The sequence below is a fragment of the Centropristis striata genome, chromosome 18 (genome assembly GCF_030273125.1).
Source record: "Centropristis striata isolate RG_2023a ecotype Rhode Island chromosome 18, C.striata_1.0, whole genome shotgun sequence".
Taxonomy (NCBI): Eukaryota; Metazoa; Chordata; class Actinopteri; order Perciformes; family Serranidae; genus Centropristis; species Centropristis striata.
In genome coordinates, this window is record NC_081534.1 from 12,185,220 (window position 1) to 12,208,265 (window position 23,046).

A 23,046-nucleotide genomic window follows, 5' to 3' on the forward strand; every position below is an offset into this window, starting at 1 on the left:
CTCGCATTCAGCTCGGGACACAAAGTTAATTTAGTCTTGGCCCGCGACCCAAACACAATAAAGCACACTGATGCTATTGTCTCCTGACTTAGTGAAGGAGCTGAAGCATTTTGGGGAACAGCTTGTGTTTAAAAAGTCTACCTGGCTGCAGTCAGCTCTCAGATACCACAAACTAACATGCAAATAACAGCCTTTTCAATCTTCATAATGACTGAAATGAACCCTCTTTGCTAAATATTACGCAACACACACTGTCTTGTGCATGTTTTAATAGACACACGCACGCGCCGCAACCACCAATGATGTGGTTGATTTCATTCGGCTCCCATGAGGTTATTCAGAGAGGGAGAGGCCAATATCTACTTTCCACTCTGTGTGTGTGTGTGTGTGTGTGTGTGTGTGTGTGTGTGTGTGTGTTTGTGTGTTAATGTGTTAGTGCAGCCTTAATGTTTCTTAGCCCGCTGGGCGTCCATCTGTGGGTTTGTCTGGTGTCATTTCCACTCTACATATCCTGCTACTCCTCTCTCTCACACACACCACACACACTTAAGATACTAAATATACTGAACACACAACACATGCACTACCATTACAGCGTTCACACACTAAAAAAAAAAAAAAGGCAAAATCCAGGCTCATACGATGAGCCGCACACTTTAAACATGCAGACATGAGCGAACACACAATGCTCGCACACACACAACAAGAGCCCCTGGGTGCTATAGAGGTGCCTCCTAATACTTCCTATTTATCATGCAGCAGTTGAACCCCCCTCGTTCTAACTAGCACATGCACACACACACACACACACACACACACACACACATTTTATCCTCATAAAAGCATTGCCTGCATAGATCGGCCATTAAGATATAAGAGTGTACGAACGGAAAACCACTGGTGGGCTGATAATTCATTTACAAACTGACTGAGGAGGGATGCTACTGTGTGTGTGTGTGTGTGTGTGTGTGTGTGTGTGTGTGGTGAATGGTAACACAGAAGCCGATTAAGAGAGAGAGGGAAGGACGGAGGCGTGGGGTGAGAGGAGGATAGACGAGGAAGGAGAGATAATGGGAGCGGAGGCAAGGAGAAAAGACAGAAAGAAAGGATGATAAAAACAGAGAAGGAAGGGGAGAAAAGGAAAGGATGGAGGAGAAAGGGAAGGAGGAAAAAAGAAAAACTGACAAGCAGGAAGCAAGACTGACAAGACAGGTTTTTCTTCAAGGATAGAAAAAAAAGAGCAATGAGAGAGAAAGGGAGAGCCACTTGGAGGGTTGGAAGATAACGAAGAGGGGAAAAGGCAATAAGCAGAGGAAGCCCAAACCATCAAGGAGCCAGGAGAGGAAAAGCAACAAAAAAAAAAAAAACGTTTGCACAAATTGGATAACTCCTGACATGTGTTTGAAATCACTGCAGCTGTACAGTTCACTGCAAATTCTTGAATGTACAACCACAGGGCATAACAAGGTTTTGCCCCTAACAGCTCAAAGAAAGCGTTCTGAATAATGTATCAGAAGTATAATTTGAAATTTAAAGAGCCCCTTTCTCCTCCATATTTGAACGAGTTATCTAATCCAAACGATAGCTGTCCAGCTCTGTTGTCTTCTCTCTTATGTGCTTTCGTCAAAATCGGTCCAGTTAAGATCAAAGTGGCGGTGCAGATAAAACATATTGAGACAAATCCAAGCTTTTCACACATTCTGCCTGCCTCTGATAATGTCAGCGTTTCTTTGGTCAGGCCGGATCAGACGGAAAAAAGGCAATCTGACAGACAGATAGAGGAAGAAAAGGCTTTCAAAGGCAGCGGCCGGGAGGACAAACAGATGGACAAGCTTTCCATCAAAGACGGTAAATCTGCTACTAGATAGTTTGAGAATAGGGCCGAGATAGAGACAAAGGAGAAGAGGTGAAAGGGAAACAGGTGCGTTTTTTCCATAATGTGTATGATATTAATTATAATCAGTCAGTCAATTATGGTAAATAACTATAAAGAGCTTCGGCTGCAACCTGCAATTATTACTAATGACACTTTCAGCTCAGTATCAGCCCAGGGCAGACACACAGTCCAACACACACACACACACTGTCATACGCACACAAACACACACATGTTCCTGTTTGAGGCCGTTTAATGATATCTGATTGATAGTCTGCAGAGAGAGAATGTCCTCCAGCCCCGTGTACGTGTGTGTGGATCTATGTATCAATGTTGTCTGGCTTTTGTTTCGTGTGTGTGCTTAATTGTGTGTGTTTGGATTTGTGGAGCCTTGAATGCATGTGGGTGTATTGTTGTGTGCACACCATTCTAACGCTATAAATAACCCTCCCTCTGTCTGGGTTTGGGGATGGGGACAAGCAATCTATTGTACCTCACAGTTTAAGGTTATACTAAGATCTCAGGTGAATAAACCTTACAATTTGACTGATGTTACCAATTGTTTTTGTGTACTTATTTGGTTAGATTGGAAGTACCCAAATGAAGAAATGTAGGTTTTATATATATTTCTGCTGATCTCCAGGAGGCAGGAATTTTGGGTTCTTCCTGACAGTGTTGGTGGTACTGAAAAATCAGTCTAATATCTATCTTGGTGGGCACCAAAATTGGTTTGATGTATCATTTCAATTCCAACAGCCACACAAGCAGTTTTTCGCCAGCATTAAACACAGCAAATTGTCACAAGTAAACCGATTCATTCAAATAGAACTGCTGCAACTAAGCTAACTAGCTTTCTAACCAACAGTAAGCTCCCACCCCTCACTCTTTATTGAATGAAAAGGTCTACAATCCTGACAACAAAATGTCACAGAGGGGGGAACAGTTTTATACAGAGAAAACCAAACTTCCATTTGCTACACACAAACAATTAAACTAAAATTCTTCCAAATGTGTAGTTTAAAGTTCCTGAGAACAATCATTCCAAGTGTTTCAGGCTTTGAATTAACAGAGCGTCTGTTCCTTATTTACAACTTCACTCTGTCTGTCCAAATTCTGTGACTTGCAAGAAGCTGGATTCATGAGACCACGCAAGAATCATCAGCTGGCATGAGATCACAAGATCTGGCGAGAATCTCGACATCACACAAGAGTAGCTACCGTGGTAAAAACAGTCAGTGCAAAATCAATAAGGTTCAATAAGATCTCCAACCTAAACAACAGAATATGTCATTTGTCAAAACCACCCATAACAACACATATGAGTGCAGATTGATAAAAAAATAGCGCGTAAATCTTGTACATACTATGGTTCGCGGTTGTAAAAAAGGCTGAATTTTCATTCAATTTAAGCAACAAAACCACTGATCCAGGTTTAGGCCAAAAAACGTCCTGGTAAGGCATCATAAAGGACAGTTTAAACAGTAAATAGATAAACAGTAAAATGCAGTGAAGTGAAGTAGTTATGAGGGCAACTTTACCAAAAGTGACGTAGTTATACAAAAACGTGATGGATGAACGTTCAGTGATGTTTAAATCACATCGTTTACTTTTATTCTTATGGGACATGAACCTTGTTCTCCTGGGTGAAAGTCCAACATTTGCAGGGAAAAAAATGCTATTTTGCCTTTGGCTGTGGTCTTTGCGGTGTGTTCAAATGCAACTATTTGTCCCACACACCACTGAGACTTTGTCGCTGTTAGTTCTTTGATGTCGGTTTGGTGTGTTTGGGCCGATAGCAACACCAGCTTTCAAATGTCGGTCAACAGCTGCCATGGGTAATACCCACCCAGAGGCCTGAGTTTCAGATGCTGTTTCCACAAATGCAACCAAAAAAGCTTTTATCCTCTTTTGAAAAGTGGAACAAGTCTATGTTGACACCTGTCATTCAGTTCAGTTATCCTTCGAAAAATTGATCAAAAATCAGTCAAAATCGAAAGCAGCTTCGGGCCGCTTAAAGAAACAAGGTAAAGGAAAAAGAACATTCAAATGACAAAACCAGGATTTTAAGCCAGACCTTTTTTCCCCTGTTGTTTCCAGGCGAAGATAGAGCAGCACCCAGCTGACAGAAAACAAAAGAGCAACGGCAGAAATAGATAGAGACAGAGGGGTGGACATTCACAGACAGAGAGGGAAGATCTGTTGAAATACCAAACTGATTAGCCGGTGTTTCTGACATTTAAATGCCACGTTTACATAAAGAAATATTTCCTAAGAATATTAATCACTCCAGTTAATTCACAAGGAGATGTGAAATGGATCCCTGGTGCTTGTGGCGGGAGAAAGGGACAAATACAGAGGGTACATTGGTAAAATGGTGCATTATTGGTATTGATGGCAATGTCACAAAAATAAGTTGAAATTTTAGGTGAGTTACTTTTATTACCCTTCTTCTTATTCTTTATTACCCATTGTCGAAGATGCTGGTGTCTTCATGACCTTCAAAACCCAATGGTGTTCAACAAACATGATAGGACCAGCAGTACATAAGAAATACCATTTAGTTAATGGCTTTTATCCAAAGTACCGTAAAGTCGAAGGAATGCAAACACTGTCAGCATACAGTAGGTTGTTTCAGTGTAAAATAGAACCTCTGGCAACGTCACCTTAAGTCAATGGTCCGAACACTGCACAGCCCATTTAGTTAATAGGTGAAATCATGTTGTCTACCTCTTCATCTTGACTGCTGGGCTGAAACAACTTCTCAACATGTGGTGCTCCGCTACGAGTTTCAAGTGAGCAAGAAGTTGAATGTATTGCAGCACTGAAGCACTTTGTCAGTGACATTCCAAGCTGAGAATAAAAACGACAAAAGAATAAGAGGAAGAGCAGCAGACACAGTAACAGGAGAAAAAAAAAGGTAATTCCCTCTGTGGTGTTTCTGCTCAGGGAGCAGAAAGATTTATGTAAGGTCTATCTGTCTGTCTTTCCGATGACATTCTATTTAAGTATGTCGGACATCCGTGGGACTTAAATTGCAGTTACAATTTGTTCAGGTGCTCGGGCTTATTATTGCAAATTAGGCGAGAAACTGGATTTTGCCTGTGGGCCAGCAGTTGCTCATCACAGTTCTAAGTAGCCTGTCTAGGGCTGTAGCGTAGAGATGAGTGACCATAATGACAGCCTGCAAGTGCTCCTCTACAGCACAGCTTTCATTAACACACTGCCATCTTGATCCATCTCGGTTGTTCCACATGACACATCAGGGTACTTACAGGGTGTTGCTAACTGGCTAACACTGCCTCCATCCTCTCTTTCCATCTGTTGACAGCCATGGCAGCCAGATATATAAAAACTGACATTATGACAGGCCAACAAAAGTGCAAAACAGATGAATCAAGTGCGTATCATCTGGCAAGGGACATGAGCTATGACAAGTGTTGGGTCAGACTGATTTGTTTGGCCAGTATTTTTTATATCCAATATTGGCCACCCATGTAATTATGACAGATGGTCTTTCTTGACAACAACATAAAAAACATTTACAAAACAAGGACTTTTCTTTCTTTTGATATTCTCTTTCTAATTAGAGTTTTACACATTGTGCCTTTTTAATGTAAAGGAGTGTCATGCTATTCAAATGGTAGGGTTATTTAACTCAACTAGTGTACAATTCAGTCTGAATTTCATTAACTTGTTTTGGTTTCATTCACCCTGAGCTTTGCTCCCTCTGAACTATGGAGTATGTACAATACTATTTCAGTTTGTTTTGGCAGAATAATAGCATTCGACCTTTGGTGCAGAAACTGCCTGAAGTCATTGGTGTTGAACCTCTTCCAATGGACAGAAGTGCTTTTGGTTTCTACTCTCCACACATTTTGACAAACCATGCACCTCTTGACTTGTTGGGCCAATAAGTTCAGTTATTTTTAGTTTTGTGAGCATTCATAAGCTACAATAAACTGAGCAAATTTTGCCTCCTCCCGTTTTAGCAGCCATTTACTACATGACATTCTGGTATACTTTGTGCTGTCTTCTTCTGTTTCTAGTTGCATTTCTTTGATGTTTTTAGATGAAGTCGAGTTCAAGCTTAAGACCACCAAAGAAGTTCCTTCATACCCTAAGTCACTTATAGAAACTTTGGTACTTTCTGATGGGGATAATAAAGCTAGAAAATGATGCTCAATAACAACACTTAAGGGCAGTGTGAACACTAAACAGATTGGGAGTATCTTTTTCTGCAATGATACAGCCCAAAGAGAACCAACCCCACATGTGATCACACCCTTGTACTGACCCATAGTGGTCTAAATGTTTCAGAAGCATTTTAGGTTTCAGTTTTGATCAGGTTCACGTCTTTTGACCAGCATTTGCACTCTTCTGGTTCCTGTTTTTTTCAGCTGAGGAAGGCATCTTATTTGATTATCTAGTTGTCAAAAATGTAACTTTTGACCAGGGACCTGCCTATATTAATGATTTATACACTGCAAAAAGCCAACTTGTATTTTTTGGCCTAAAACAGTGATTTAAGTTGGTAAAACTTGGAAATATAAATTATTTACATTTAGGGCAAGTTAGCACAACAAATGAAGCCAGTTGTATGCTCAAAAACAAGTTTGTGAGTTGTTGTTACTTAAATCTTTAAGTTGGGGTTCAAAACAAGGGACAATAGTTAGTCTGCTAACTCTTATTTCTTTGTTGTGAAATTCGGTCATTAGCGAAAGCTAGCGCCTAACTGATGCTAGCGGCGCTGCTTGTTACAGCTACAAGAGTAGCCATTAGCGTATCAATGCTCAAAACTCAACTCAAAATTGTGGTCGCAACATTAGCTGACATTTCATAGCGCCGTTACAATCGTGCCACTTCAGCACATTGCAGAAGTTAGCAGAAGTAAGGATTAAAAGTTATTACAATGAAAATTATAAGTTAGTACAACTTACAGTTGAGTTGACAAAAATCTGAATTCAAAGTTGAGCAAACTCAAAAACAAAACTTAAAATATTTAGTTTAATTGTCCAACTTAAAATTTTATCGAAGTTTGTTGCCTTGAAATTTTGAGTTCACCCAACTTTTCTTTTTTTGCAGTGTACTGCATCCAACAATTACAACATTTCTGCCTACCAGCAACTCTAAAACTCACTAAAAACATGTTATATCTAACTTGCTTAATTTGTATTAAAACTGCAGTGAAATGCAAAAGTTTTGTGGCTGCTGGCTGTACCTTCAAACTAAATGGACAGAAATAACAGTGATAACAATCTTGTTGAGTTATTTCTTTTAATAGATCAATAAGTGTTGAATACCTGATTTTTTGGTAGATATGAAAATAGTCGAATTGACAGATTCTGAAACAAACTTTAGTTCTAGCCTAAAACAGTGGTACTTTCACATATTATGTAAACCCTGATGTGTTTTCCTACCAAAAGAATTGAGTCTGAAAACATCCCAGGTCTGAAAAGTGAAGCCAATGTGGAAATGGCTTAAAACCTGCATGCTTTGTAATGGCCAGCAGGGGGCAACTCTACTGGTTGAAAAAAGAAGCCAGATATTATGGAGGTTTTTGAGAAAATTACAGTTCTTCTCACTTCATTAAACATTTTCCAAATGAGTTAATTGTCTCAGTCGCCAGTTTCAATTCTTCTTTAATACAGCACAGCATGATGTCCATTTTGTAAATTATGGTCCCATTGAGAGTAAAACGGATGATTATCATCTGGACATGCTTTTGTAAACATTTTTCTCACCTGTACCTCAGCATGTAAGCCCAAATGATATACTATATTGCACAGACAGTCAGATATTAATCTGTATCGCCCAAATCTCTTAATAATCTCCTTCACTGGGCCAGATAGCCCATGAGACCAGGAAATTTGAAAGGTGCACCTCGGGGCTCAGACGGAGCTTAACACAACTCTCTGGAAAGTTCAGCAAACTCACGTTAACACACCAGCAGCATGAGTCACAGGTGTGTTACCACAGTTATAAGGCATAAGAGGACAGGCTTAAGTAGTATACCAGCCTGATGGCTGTAAGGCTGATTTAAGTGGAAGTCTTAGTTGAGCGTTGCACAGTCGATCTATAACTGAGTGACTAAGCTGGACTTTATGGCTATTCCAGATATGATTGAACAGTTGTGACGACAATGAGTGGGCCTGAGTGGGGAAATTGGATATTAAATGGAAAGGTTTTCACCTATGATCATCATTGTCTTTTTCCATCTCCGCCCTCCTTCTATCTCCTTTTGCTTCCACCATTTAGTCTCTCTTTCCCTTTTTCTTTCCTCTACATCCTTTTATCTTTTTCCCCCCTCTCACTTTGCTCGCCCCATCTTCCCTGCCGTCTTTCCCTCTCTCTCCAAGCCCTAAGTAGCCACAAATGGTCCCTAATAGCCTCCAATGGAGATGAATTGATCGTTGTGTGAACCGAATCGATAGGAGATTGCTTTTGCCGTGCACAGTGGGATACGGCACAGGCAGGCGGCCTTAATTAAGTTAACAGTAAACCACGACCACTTCAGAGTTTTATTAGGAGAGTAAAGTTTACGAGGAATACAGAAGCAGGAAAAAAAAATGATTTCAGAATCAATAAGGAGGGAAAAAATTGCATATATTTACCTCGATGTGTTTCTGATTAGTTGCTACTCAGTCGTGATGCTTCCTGTCTGACTCATAAAGTGTTGGTTGGACATTCTCTCACTTCCTCTGCCTGTTTTTCCCCCGCCACTTCCCATACCTCCTCTCCTCTCCCATCTCTTTCTCCAGCTCCTTCTTCTCGCTATCCATCTCTCGTCCTACCCCGTCTGACCTCCTCTCCATCCCTTCACCCCCCCCCCCCCCCTTCTCTGTCGTCTATAATGGGATGAGCAGCAGAATTTGATCAGCAGTTTTTTAAAGGTCACAGAACCAAGCAAAAAGTCTCAGCCAAAAAGCACCGAGGGAACGAGGGAGAGGAGGATGAGACCGTGGAAAAGGAGGAGGCAAACGAGAGGGGGAGATAACAGGCAGAGCGGAGGATGCAGGGAGGGGAAGGAAGGAGGGCTATAAGAAAGGAAATGCTGCATGAGGAGAAGACGGGAGCTGGAGATGGAGACAGCAGAGACAGGGAAGAAGGAGAAGACGGGAAGGTAATGGAGGAAGGAAAAAGGGAAAAGAGGGAGGTGAGGTAATTTACTGTTTTATGACACAACAGATCTGCTAACAGATGAATTCATATTAAATATGTAGGAGAGGAAAGGGAGCAGGGGGTGATGAGGAGAACAGGAAAGAAGAAGGAAATGAGAAGATTAGCAGGGAGAAGAACGAGTGGGCGGGAGAGGGAACGAGTTAAGGACGGAGGCATCGAGGGACGATGAGAAGATGAGACATTCTCATCTCTCTCACCCACCGTCTCCGTCTCATCTCTTCCGTTATCCTCAGGAACTGTCTCATCTTAATCACCTCTCCATCTCCTCAGGCCTGTTCATCAGATCTCTGTGGCCTGTCTCTCCGTCCCTCACCGTCTTATTCTCTTCTTCTGAGTAAGATAAAAGACACTTTCATCCCCGTGCAGTGTCTCATAATGGTCACACAGTGCAGCTGTCTCGCTGTCTGGAGCAATAATAATTCTTTGATATCATTCTATCATTCATTATCAAATAGAGCAAACTTATTCCCAAACTGACTTTCTCCCTGTTGTCTCCTCTGCCTCTATCTGCTGTCCCTTTCATCACCGGCGTCTTTCCGCTGACAATCTATTCCCTAAATGTTTGAGTGTCTTTCTCGATCACTTCAGCTATATGTCTATGGCCTGCATGCTTTCGTGTGCGCGTGTCAGATTCTTAAATATTTTTCCAGCACTGCTAGAAAACTAAATGATCGAGGCCCTATTATATTAATAACGGAGAGTGTATACAGCGAGCATGGACAACAGGACAGTGATGGATGCACTGTGGCTCTGTAGTCAGCCTCTCAGCTAACTACTGCAATGGGGAAAGTTGTGCTAACAAGAGCATCAGTGTGTGCTAACGGAACAGTAGGTGGAATAAACATTCTTGGTCCCTGAGGGATTTTGTGCAGGCATTAGACAGATTGACAGACGGTGGCTGCATATCAGCTTTCTGTGTTTTGTGAAGCATACACACAAACAGAGATACTGTACTATATTCATAGACATATTAAATATATTCATTGCACACTTGTCAGTGTTTATATAGCTCTGTAGATAGTTGGCTGCTGTAAAACCATGTTAGCTTCAACCATCTGAACCCCACAACCTGCGTCAGGTTTGACATTTTTTTATAAAAAGAAATTGCCAATATTACACCATTTATCATAGCCTTAAACTGTAAAAACAGAAAATATTGGTGATTTCCACATTTTTGATGGTCCTTGAACAAATCATGTGGGATTCACACTTTTATCAGGAAAATTATTCAAATAAAAGCTTACAATTGTGATATTTCATCACTTATTCTACATGTCTCATTTAAAATGTCTTTAAAAATAAACCATTTGCACTAAATGGATCCTGTTAAAAACATTAAATTTTGCACTTCTCAGCACAACTGGGAGGTCATGATTGACTTAGCTAAGACCAACACTCATGTGACAAAAATTCTGTGAAACTTCGACTGAATTGCAGGCTGAAACTAGAGGTTGTAATATAAAATAATAAATCAATATAATAAAGGTGAACATTTGTGTGACATGTAGAGCCCCCGTTTTTACTGTCCATGCGGTAACTTGGTAAAATCCCTGTATTACGTATCTAAAATACAAAATATGAGCATGCAGTTTGTCTTTAAAAATAGATTACTTGAACAGAACCGTTTTGGTTTGTTTGTTTGCTTGTCCGTCTGTTTGTCGGCAGGATTACAGAGAAACTTCTGGCCCAATTTTGATGACACCTGGTGAAAGTGTGCAGCCTGGGGCAAGGAAGAACCTATTAAATTTAAGAGTGGATTCAAATCAGGGGGCGGATACACAGACTATGTTTTCCTTTCATTAACTTGGCGAGATAGGGCATGGGCTTGGTGAAGGTCTGCACTCTCTGAGCGCCCTCCTAGTTTCCTTTTGTTTTATTTACTCTAAAAATCATAAGAGGCACACATGAACAGATTTTTTGGCAGAGGAGACACACAGCAGGACACTGTCAGAACTGTGTTTTTGGCATGGAAATGTAAGACCCAGAAAAATGAGCTTGGGAAGACGATTTTGAAGTATTTCAAAAGGAGTCCAAAGCATTTACAATGTGTAAAATTATATTATACTTCATAGAAGACATTTTTGAGTTCTTCTCACTTCCTGCCATGAATGTGCTGTTTCTATAGAGTTGCAGTACTAACTTATTGCAGTGAAATAGAAGCCACTGTGAGTAAAATGTGACAGAAGCTCGGGGTTAAGGGGTTTTAAAGAGAACAAAACTTACATCATTGCAACTGTAAATTATCATGTCTGCAAAGTCAACACATATTAAGACTAATGTGCTGGGTCCACAGGTGGATACACAGAGTAGATAAACAATGTGAATGTGAACACGCCCCTGCCCTTGTGCTTTAAGCAGCACAACTGAAAGAAACATCTCTGTCGGCAGCATCAAAGCCTGTCGCAGCAGATCCCAGAGGACCCGGTTAGCCAGCTTGAAGCTCCACCTGTACAGGCGCCGAAGCTTTCATCAGCTGCACATATCACAAAACTGACATATCTGCTAACATAGCTGCTGCTAGCGCTGTCTGCAGCTCTCTCCCCGGAGTCGTAGTTGTTGAAAGGCCGGGCGACTTCACACCTTATCTGAAGCTTCTGTCATTTGACACATGCAAAGGATGCTGGGATTCTGGCAGAGGGAGGGCTATGTGCATGCTCTGTCTTTTGTCTGTCAGGACAACTCAGTGACTTAATTAAAAAGAGTGATGTACCGAGGCAGCTGAAGTAAGTTGTTTTGCAGCTGAGCCATGTAATGAGAATTTCACATCAAAAGATGAGTGCGGTGCAAATGAACAGATGGTCTGTTTTTGAATATTGCTCTTTATTACCCGGGTTAGAAGAGTAAACAACAGCAAAAATATATTTTTAAAAAATCTTACACTCCAGAGAAATCGATATAGTTGTCGCCTACAGTGTACAAACGCGTTCTTTATCCCTCCTGTGAAATATTCTCTCTGCCACTTGTCTTTGTGTGTGATTTATTGTGTGTTTTTGGGAAGTGTGTGTGCGTCCCAGCTGGAGTGAAGACTGTTTATATTATTGGTGATGAAAGAGGGGCCCCCAGGGGCCTCCGTAATGGGCTGGGAGGCCTCTGACTTCTTATAATGGCCTCTGCGTGTGTGTGTGAGAGAGGGGCACAATTGCACCACTATATAATTGTCAATAGGAGGACACACTTTTACATAATAAAATGAAGCTGATACACAAAGACAGAGAGGCAGTGAGATGGAGCCTGTCCCACACATAAAGGCAGGGACACAAAGGGACACAATGTCTCTCTCACACACACACACACACCACACACACATTGTGGTGCCAGCTGAGCCCAGTGTGTCCAATAACAGCAGGTGCTGTCAAGTGCAAGCACAGCAGACCTGCCCTGACATGGAAACACACACACACACACACACACACACACACACACACGGGTGGAGGCACATATGTCAGCACACCACACAATCATTCATACACCCTCCTCTTCCTTGAACTCTCGCATCCGCTAAACATTCATAGTTAAAGCTAATGTTGAATAAGTGTAGTTTACACAAGGTTACTGCTGATGTGTGTCTGTGTGTGGGTCTATGTGTGTGTCTGTTCGCTGTGTATGTCTGTGTGTGTTTACCTGCTATTTGGCTGTGAAAGGCTGTAGTGTTGCCATATGGTCTCACATTAGGGCACTCTAAACCCAGCCATCCAGAAGTGTGTGTGTGTGTGTGTGTGTGTGTGTGTGTGTGTGTGTGTGTGTGTGTGTGTGTGTGTGTGCGTGTGTGTGTGTGTGTGTGTGTGTGTGTGTATGTGTGTGTGTGTGTGTGTGTGTGTGTGTGTGTGTGAGAGAGAGAGAGAGAGAGAGAAAGAGAGAGAGAGAGAGAATAACAGGAAATAAAGCCTTTTATTTGATATGTTTGCTGCAGTGTTTAAACACTTCTGGTTGATAGTGTGGAACTGTAGATATCCGTCTGTTTTTTAAGCTAATAATGTTATTTCTTTCTTCTTTATTTTTTACCATTTTCCTCTCTCTGTTTTCTTCCTTCCCTTGATCTTCCCTTCTTTTCCTCTTTTCCTCTGTTCATCCTTCTTTCCTTTCCTTTCATTTCCTTTCATTTCCTTCCTTTTCTTTCCTTTTTTCTCTCTTTTCTGTTTTCCTCCTTTCCTCTCCTTCCTTTCCTTTGTTCCTTCCTCCTTCCTTACTTCCTATTGCCTGCATTTCCTTCCCTTAATCCTCTCTTTCTTGCTTTCTTGCTTTCTTTCTTTCTTTCTTTCTTCATTCTCTCTGTCTTAATCCATCCTTCTATCAATCCTCATTTGTTTTCTTCCTTTTCTTTGTTTGTCTGGTCTTTCATTTCTTCCTTTGAAATTCCTTTTTCCTTTCTCTTTTCTGTTATCCTCCTTTTCCCTGCTTCTTTTCCTTTGTTCCTGCCTCCTTCACTCCTTCCTATTGTCCTTTCGTCCTCCCTTACTTGCTTCTTTCTCTGTTTGTTTTTTCTTTCCTTCGCTTTTCTGTCTGTATTCATCCATTCTTCCTTCCCTCAATATACAATACTTTCTCCCTTTCTTTCTTTCTTTCTTTCTTTCTTTCTTTCTTTCTTTCTTTCTTTCTTTCTTTCTTTCTTTCTTTCTTTCTTTCTTTCTTTCTTAATGCACCACCTGCTTTGTCTCCCTCCACATGTCCCTCTGAGTGTGTGTTAATGTATTTAGCAGTGCCATATCATACGCTGTGCTGACTTCATTAACTATCTCAGCATGAGGTTTCAGTGACTGAATGATAATAAACCTACAGTACAAACACACACACACACACACACACACACACACACACAGTCCTGGGAGCCTAACACTAATGCATAGATAACTGATAACAGTTTATACTGATTTTCTTGCTGTCACAAACCACAACTGTTGCTGATTGGTTGTTTCTCACCATTAATCTCCTCTCCCTCCTCTCAGGTCAGCGTGTTGGAGCGCCAGGTGATAGATTTCCTGGGCTACCAGTGGGCTCCCATCCTGACCAACTTCCTCCACATCATTGTCGTCATCCTGGGGCTGTTTGGCACCATTCAGTTCAGGCCGAGATATGTCACCGGGGTAGGTTTCACACACACACGCACACACGCACACACACACACACACACACACACACACACACACACATACATATCCTTTGCCCTAGATTTAACACCAGCCTCTCATTAGCCTATGCTCAGCTCTCTACTTGCATAACGAGGGCTGTATAATATAGGAATGGAGTGACAGTTTAGAGGTTTTATTTTCTGTCTCACTGGCAGTAATTTGGATGTCTCATAACACTGACATCCATGAAAATTTTATCATAGTCATGATTGTAATCCTCTGAGACCCGCTGGAGCCCTGGCCAACATTACTGTCTTTCAGAGGCTGTAGTGGGATCATTTTTAAAGGCCACATTGAGGGTATCATATGAAACTGGAAGACCACAGGAATCCATTTGTACCAAGCATGTCATCATATCTTGTGGAGTTATAAATAATGCTTCTGCTAAAGTAAGGCAAAATTTTGGGGAGACAAGAACCCACATGGCCATTTTAAGATTAAGATTCCCTTATTAGTTCCAGCACATTTCTGGGCCCGGGGAGCTGTGTGGAGGGGTTAGGTGCTCAAGGCCACCGGTCAACCGGCCACTCTCTGGTTACAAGCTCGCTTCCTATCCTCTAGGCCATGGATTAGAGCTTAAGAGTCAGACACGCCCACTTTATGTTAATGCTATGCAGTTTAAGACAAATACCATATTGTTTTCCTCATGCAGTTATATATTCATCAGAATATGGTACACTGTGATCATAAAGGGATTGACATGGTCAGCAACAATACTCAGGTAGACTGTGGTGTTTAAACCATGCTCAGTTGGTACTTTGGAGCCCAAAGTGTGCCAAGAAAATATCCCCCACACCATTACACCACCACCAACCTAAATACAAAGTGGGATGGATCCATGCTTTCAGGTAGTTAACGCTAAATTCTGAACCTACCATCTGAATGTTGCAACAGAAATCAAGACTAATGAGACTAATGAAATGTTTTTCCAAACTTCTATTGTCAAGTTTTGGTGAGCTTGTGCAAATTGTAGCCTCAGTTCCACCACCCAGTGTGGTCATCTGCTGCTGTAGCCTATCTGCTTTAAGGTTGGACATCTTCTGCGCACCTTGGTTGTAACCAAGTGGTTTTTGAGTTACTGTTGCCTTTCTATCATCTCCAACCAGTCTGACCATTCTCCTCTGACCTCTGGCATCAACAAGGCATTTTGGCTCACTGCATATTTTCTTTTTTTCAGACCATTCTCTGTAAACCCAGATGGTTGTGTGAAAATCCCAGTAGATCAGCAGTTTGTGAAATAGTCAGACCAACAACCATGCCACGTTCAAATCAGCTTTCTTTCCCATTCTGATGCTCAATTTGAACTTCAGCAGGTCGTCTTGATAATGTCTACATGCCTAGATTGCATTGAGTTAATGCCATGTGATTGGCTGATTAGATATTTGAGTTAATGAGCAGTTGAACAGGTGTACCTAATGAAGTGGCCAGTGAGTCTATATATGAAGAAATATGGCCCTGTCTTTATTCATTTGAAATAATCTCACCCACGGATCCTAGAAGGAAGACAATTCCAATTTCATAGCATTTTATTTATATAGTAAATAAAAGGTTATTAAAGGGATGTTGAGGGGGAGTAAGAATAACTTGCCAAGTGGAATTTATTTGTTTCCCTTTTCTGTCTCTGGCAGCTGTCGATAAAATAATTCATGTGTCAGAAAACTTTTAAAGTTCCCACAGCGGCTGCAGGGCCTCCATGCAGCCCTCCCACACATCTTACACTGTAAACTGTAAACCCCACTGACACATCTCAAAGACCTCCTCATGCACACACGCACACACGGATAATTGAGAATATTCAGATAATAAAAAGCTATAAAAAGTTTGATCCAGGCTTATAAATTCTGCCTTACTTCCATCATTCATTCATTTGTTCTTTCCTGCTCCTTACCCCTTGTTCCACACAAACACACTCACACAGTCCTGCTATCTCTTTCCTCTCTCTTTTCTCTCTCTGTCTGGTTTGATTCAGGTGATTGGTTGCACTCCTTGCGTTGTTTTTGTTTCTCCGCATCTTAACAACATCAAAAGTGAAGCCTCCCTCTGTCTTTTCTCTCCATCTCCAGCTCGCTCCGAATGCAAGACATGAACATGCTTTTTAAATTCTCCAACAAAGACCTGTCAGATCTCGTCTGCCTCTCACTTTCTTCTCCCTCTCCATGTTTCCTCTGCAGTACGCTGCCTGGCTGGTCGTGTGGATGACCTGGAACGTTTTCATCATCTGTTTCTACCTGGAGGTTGGAGATCTGTCCAGAGTAAGAGAACATTTCTTTGGATTTATTTCTGCATCCTTGTCAAGTATTCTACTGTACTTTTTCAGAGTAACATCAAAGACAGAACAAGGACTGCATCTTTTAGCACTATTACATGCAGGGTTTCTGGGGCTAGCATGGATCTCTATGGCTAATTGACACATTTTCACACTCGGTTGAAAGCAAAATGCGACAAGGTGCAATGGAAAAAGAGTTATAGAATGACTGATGACATACATGAAGCTTCTGCTGCCCTGAAGAGATAAAAATAGCACTAGAGAAGAACAGCCTCCTTCCTTCTCGTCACTCACACCTTCCCCACATTAATACGTTAAACAAACATCCAACCATCAACATTTCTACATTTTTTTCACTGTTTAAGGAACGACTGGCGCTCTTTTAATTGCGTCATCTTGCTGCAACTTCTTCTGCAATGGTATAATGTTTTTCTGACTGAAGAACTGGTGCCACCTACTGCTTATAATCTCATAACAGTGGTAGATGGAAAAAAGCGTTAATTATTTGTATTTTCTTTTGCAGAGTTTCTCAAAAATTCAGTTAAGATTTGCAAATATTTTGGTTGGATTTGGATGGAAACTTAACTAAAGATCCATACCTTTGCACTGGGTCAAATGCTTCTTTTTTATAATGAACGTAGGCAATATAGTTTATATGGATCAGTCTCACAAACACTGTCCTGCCAGCATTAATACTCACTAGCGAACCCAGTGTGCATTCATCTGCAGCTGAAAATATTCGCCACAAAAATGTACAACAAAATCCTGTATGAATAATGTACGTTCAAATAGGTTTGGGGTTAAGAGCCACAAGCAGGGTAGAGAAGTTGAAAAGTCTAATATAGAGTAATAACTTCTTGGTTTGGGCCTTCCAATTGGTCTTGTTCACAATGAGATACAATTTAATTGACATTTAGCCAAAAAATCATCTTCCTTAGCCAGTTCACAAATTTTATTGTATCTATATAAACTGCATCTATATGAACGTCTCAACTTCCCCACCATTTAGAGCCAGAATGTGCGCAGTAGTGATAGAGCGATCAAACCACAATCCAGAAGGTCCCAGCCTTACAATCATATTGTCACACTCCCTTTTTATAGCATCAAATGACTAATTAAAACCAAACGTATCAGAATGTATTATTATAATTAACACTTGAACTTTGTAATCATTGTGATGAATATTTCCTAAAAAAACATCTTTTTGAAAATTTACTCTACATGTACTTTTTTTTTTTTGGCATTTTTTGCTTTTTATTGAAAGTGATAGATAGATAGGGGGAGACAGAGGGGAGGACATGCGGCAAAGGGACCTCAGGCCGGATTCGAACCCGGGTCCGCCGCAGGAAGGACTCAGCCTTAATGGTACGCGCTCTACCAGTGTGAGCCACCGGGACGCCCTCTACATGTACTTTGATGTTTTAGTTTGACACATGTCCCATCCACTAACATGGAGGGGGCGGGGTTTATGACCTATACTGCAGCCAGCCACCAGGGGGCAATCACATTTCTTTGGCTTCACTTCTTGGCTTCACTTTTTGGGTGCTGTCCATCTTTATTTTCAGTTTGTGGTCCTGCCCTGCATGATGCAGATCTTAAAGACCTACTTGGTAGTTTGGAGCTCCTGGCGCTCCCCCTACAGCTTTGTGGTGTATATTTCAGAACACTGTTGTGAAAAAACTCCCCTCCCCCTTTCTACCACTGTGCCATGTGTATTTTTGGTGGCTCAGCCATGATGAACATGTAATAGTAAGAACATGAACAGCTTGTTCTTATAGCTAGCCGGCGTGGCTAACCGGTGCTTGAAGGGGGTGTGTGTGTATGCATCTCGCAAGACTCCAATCCTACAATACCAGGTTGCAAGTACAGATTTGCAAGGCTGGTTTTCCACCAGGAGACAACAGGGGGGCAGGGAAGGCCGAAATTTTCCCCCACAGAGGTCATTTTACCATCATAATGATTTCTAAACTGTTTTATTAAGTTGAAAATGCTGCATAGTTCTACTTTAAAAAGCCTTTTCTAGGCTGCTTGGTAACTGTGAAGAAATGCCACAAGAAGAATAACTTTTGTTAAGAACTATCCCACAAGTCCCCTGACAGAACCATGAGCGATACAAAAGTTTGGTCTTCACTCACTCACACTGCTCTCCTACCTACACAGATCACTGCTCTCTGAAACTACACCGCTGTCTTCTTGATATGCTTTCTGCAAGCCGGTGTCTGCTCTCGGCAAATGATCATTTGTGAAGTAAAAGAACTGCCGCTCTGCAGTATCACTCTGCTGTCGACAGTGGAAGGTTTGTCTAGTTCACAAACACACCTTCCTGTATGATAATAGGCCGTGGAAGGATGTCACTACTTTGACCGCAAGCGACGAAATCGCTGAAACAGCTTTCTACCTGTCTTTTCTGACAGGGAGGGTCACATAATTTCAGTGTAATTTTAGTGAAACTTCAGCTGCCATAATCACAAGGGCAGGATCCTGTCAGTGGCCACTTCCACAGACTGCTTACTGAGTTACACTTTAGAGGAGGAAAAATCAGGTATGCAGCTTGGACACATGGACTCATGTACACTTTTTAAACATCCCTCTAGAATGTGAAGACTGTATATAAATAGTAGATGTAGTCACTGTCATGTCACTCATTGGTTTATGGACTGCCCATTTGAAGCATTGAGTTTGGCATCATGTCATTGCCATCTTTGTTTTTTGAACCTGGAAGAGACCATATTTGGACTGGGGAGGAGCGAGGGGTGGATCTTCCTTGAGAACTGAGGACATTGCACTGCATGCCCATCACCGTGTTAGCGACCTGTCAATCATAAGGTAGCCACGCCCCAAATCATAAGCTGCTTTATTATCTATTTTCTTCTAAAAGTGACCATAATTTACACAATTAATATTATATTCAACATTTAAAACTAGCGATTTTGTCGACCCCTGCTGGACTGGAAAGAATGCCGGCTTAAGGCACTTCCACATTTGCTTCACTGCTCAGACCGGGAGGTTGCCGCCTGGTTTGTGATTATGTTTGCATAATGAAAGCACAGCAGTTCTTTGCATTGTTCACACACCGAAATACACCCTGATTCCAAAGAAGATGGGACACAGTGCAGAACTTTATCCATTTGAACATTAATGCCTTTAAAACCCACTTGCCCGAGTAGGTTTAGGGGTAGGAGAAGGGCTAGATTTGAACAAAAATAAACTTGAGCCAAAGCTTATAACTTACTATTTATGAGGCTTAATTTGAAAGCTAAACTCTTCTAGATTCTACAGTTTTGCTTGTTTAGCATGTGGCTAAAACACATCCGAATCTACATCACTTAAAAAAAAGAAACATTTTTTGGTGTAACAGGAGGGCAGGGGGCTTTAAAGGGTTAAATATATACTGAATATATGTCACAAAGGATTATCAAATCATGGCATTCTGTTTTATTTACCAGCATCCCAACTCAACATTGTAGATTTGAGGCATAATTTGAGGTCACTCAAGTCTGCAGAAGTTTAGCCCTTCTGCGGATGAATTAGTCGATTTGGAATACAGATTATCAACTTGCACAATTAATTAGAGCTAATCAGCGCTTCCACAAACAGAAGAAATCAGTTGATGGGAGTGCTGATTATGGCTGATTACACTCCATGGTGTGGTGTTGAAAAAAGTATAGCTTCCCTATCACAATTTGCTCTGTCGGACAGTTATGTAAGGCCTGCTACCAGTTTAATAAATCACACAGAATTGCACTTATAACAAATCATCTATCTGAATCCTAATCTTGGGCCGCGTTCAGACTGCCAGCCAAAATCCGATTTTTAGCCCATCCAGATTGGAACTGGATGGCTCTTTTGAAGTCTGAACAGTCACAAATAACATGAAATCCGATTTTTGCGAACCGGATCAAAACCACCTTCGGGAGGTTGTTTCAAATCGCATTTGGACAGATGCGTCTCAGTCTGAACCGCTCCAAACACTCAGATCGGTTTTGACTGTCCGTGACGTCACTCTACGCGGCACGCATAGTGCGGGCAGCGCGGAGACAAGGTGTCCACCGGCAGCCGCGCCCGACTCATGCGGGCCCAACGGGGGCGTCCATCCGCCCGGTTTCTCCCCTGGTGCGTCTGAGATGTTCTGCACCTCTACTGGACAGTGATAAGGCCGATATACTGAGGTGACCTGCCTCCATCATGTTTGTTGTTCTTGTTCTTGTTGCTGTCGTAATGATATGGTGTCAGACGCTCTGACGTTGTAATGGCGTCAGACTCTCTGACGGCGTTACTACAGCAACCTGTCAGATCAGTCAATAATGTGGCCCAGTCTGAACAGAGCCATATCCGATTTGGACACTTGCTAAAAACAGTGTGGACAGGCAGCCCTAAAAATTTGAGTAGGAATCTGATTTGAATCTGATTCGCCTGCAGTCTGAACCTTATTGTACTCAATCTTAATTACTGTTTTTTTGGACTGAAGTGCAATTGCCACATATTCTTTTTGCTAGTTTCCCTGTTCCCTCTGGTGCTCACTCACTGCTACATTCGTCGCCTGTTTTTCTGCTCTTCCCACACACACGCACAAACTCGAAGCCTTGTTAAGTTTTGTTGCCATCCAAACTAGGGCCAGGAGTTTTACAGTTGTATAAAATCCCCACCGCCACCGTCTGCCGAGGAACCGGCTGCTTCGGTGATCTCTGATTTTAATGATATTTACACCTTTCACTGTCCCCGAGGCCTAGTTTAACGCTTACATCAACCACTACAGCAGAGAGGACAGGGGACTGCAGTTTGGGTTTTGGTTTTATCACACTAAAAAATACAAGCCGGCTGCCATGTTGGAAGACGAGAGAGCAAGGTAGGAACATCTGGAAAAGCTGCATAATGAGGGTTCAAAGGCTAATTCATTAGAGTACAATTAATTATGTCACTAACATTATCATTTATATTATTTTATGAAATGATGCAAGTCTAATATTGCTCTTCATTTTATTGGAAAAAAGCCCTTCAGACCAAAATCACCACATCTGGTTTCTAACGAGGGTGAAGCAGCCAGTTAATTAGGGACACCTTTATCAATTACCCGCTGACCAATCGGAGAGAAGCACACTCGCACCAGACGCTGAACAGCTTGTTTTTACGAGCAGAACAGTTTGCGTGCGCCTCGCTCAAGGGCACATCAACCTTGACCCAGTTACTGAGGGAGAGAGGAGCCACAAATGCCCGTTTCCCCCACACCCACACCCCATCCGCCCAGATTCACCAGCTGTTGTATGAAATACAAATCCATCACCTACCGTTCCAGGGCTTGTTTACTGACCTGAAGGTTATAATTACACTGGACCACGTGTAAAACAAGTATGGATATGTCTGCCACTCACTCCGGAACAAAGAAACTCATCAAGAGAGTTTCTGTTGGGAGGACTGCACAATGTCAATCAAAAAAAGCTGCTTAAACAAAGAGCTTCACTTCATTATGCAGTGTTAACTGCATTAACAGAAACTATGGAATATGTGAAAAAATAAAAACCCTTTTTTCCAAATAGATTGCCTTAAGAAATAGAAAATTAAACAATGTATAAAAGAGGCAAAGTAGATAAATAAAATACTGTTTAAATGCAAAATTCGTACTCAATACACAAAGGTTTCTTGGCTGCTTTACCTTGTCAGTGCCCGATACATCCAAGCTGCCTGATTGGTTCTGCACATGTGCAACTTTCAAGATGTGAGATGAGAAAGAAGCGATATGTCTCAGTCATTCGCTAGTTTCATAATCAGCCCCGGAAAAATTATCATTCAACATAGTATTGATTAAGACTTTTTCAAAACACCTCCTAACATCTCTGTTATAACTTGTTGGGACAGTTCGGCAATGACAGACCTGCGCTAATAAGCAGCATACCTAATGTCTCTTTTAGTAATGTTGGTAACAGAATGACATAAGAAGCAGCAAGAAACAGCAGGAAAAAAATGAGGACAACATTTTAAGTACTCATCTTGAACTATTTCCAGACAGTGAAGAGATGCAACAAGTCTAAGTCGAATTCTTTGTTGACAAAAAAAGACCCCAAAAGACAAGAAAAGCTTTAATATCTTTACTTTTGGGTTGTTTTGTGCAAAACGGGAGATGGAAAAATTTAAGATTTAACTCACATGACCGATCAGCAGTTTCCACTCTGCCAGAAAACCCAAAAGAAGGAGTTTACCGATAGATTACCCAACACAGCAATACATTTACATCTACACTGCCATCTTCTTATGAAAATACATTTATGGAGCTTGGTTTGTTCCATTTAAACCAGGTAATGTAAATGTCCCTAATTCACGGCTAGTGTCAAGGTTGAAAAGAGTAACAAAGTTTGTCTTCTTGGTTTGGCCTACAAAGTCTTGGGGTTGTTTTATTAACAATTTAGTCATGACATAAAAAACAGTAAGGAAAAATAAAACAAAATATGAATGTATTGCACAGAAGAGGCATGAAAGTTCAATAATCAAATGACTAATATATGACTAAAAACCAAAGTACGTTTTAAGCAAAATCAGGTGTCAAAATGAACATTGTTCTTTGCAGCCAAATTAATTAAAAGTTGAAATCTAACATCTTGACAGCC

At 41.3% G+C, this 23,046-nt stretch overlaps 1 protein-coding gene across 1 annotated transcript in view; it reads left to right on the forward strand.

Annotated features, from left to right (window-relative positions):
* The window catches only part of nkain2 (sodium/potassium transporting ATPase interacting 2), a 97,472-nt gene that overhangs the window by 32,474 nt on the left and 41,952 nt on the right, over window positions 1–23,046 (forward strand). The window contains exons 2-3 of the mRNA XM_059355926.1: window positions 13,999–14,136; window positions 16,353–16,433. Coding sequence (XP_059211909.1) covers window positions 13,999–14,136; window positions 16,353–16,433 — 219 coding nt within the window. The remainder of the gene's footprint in view (window positions 1–13,998; window positions 14,137–16,352; window positions 16,434–23,046) is intronic.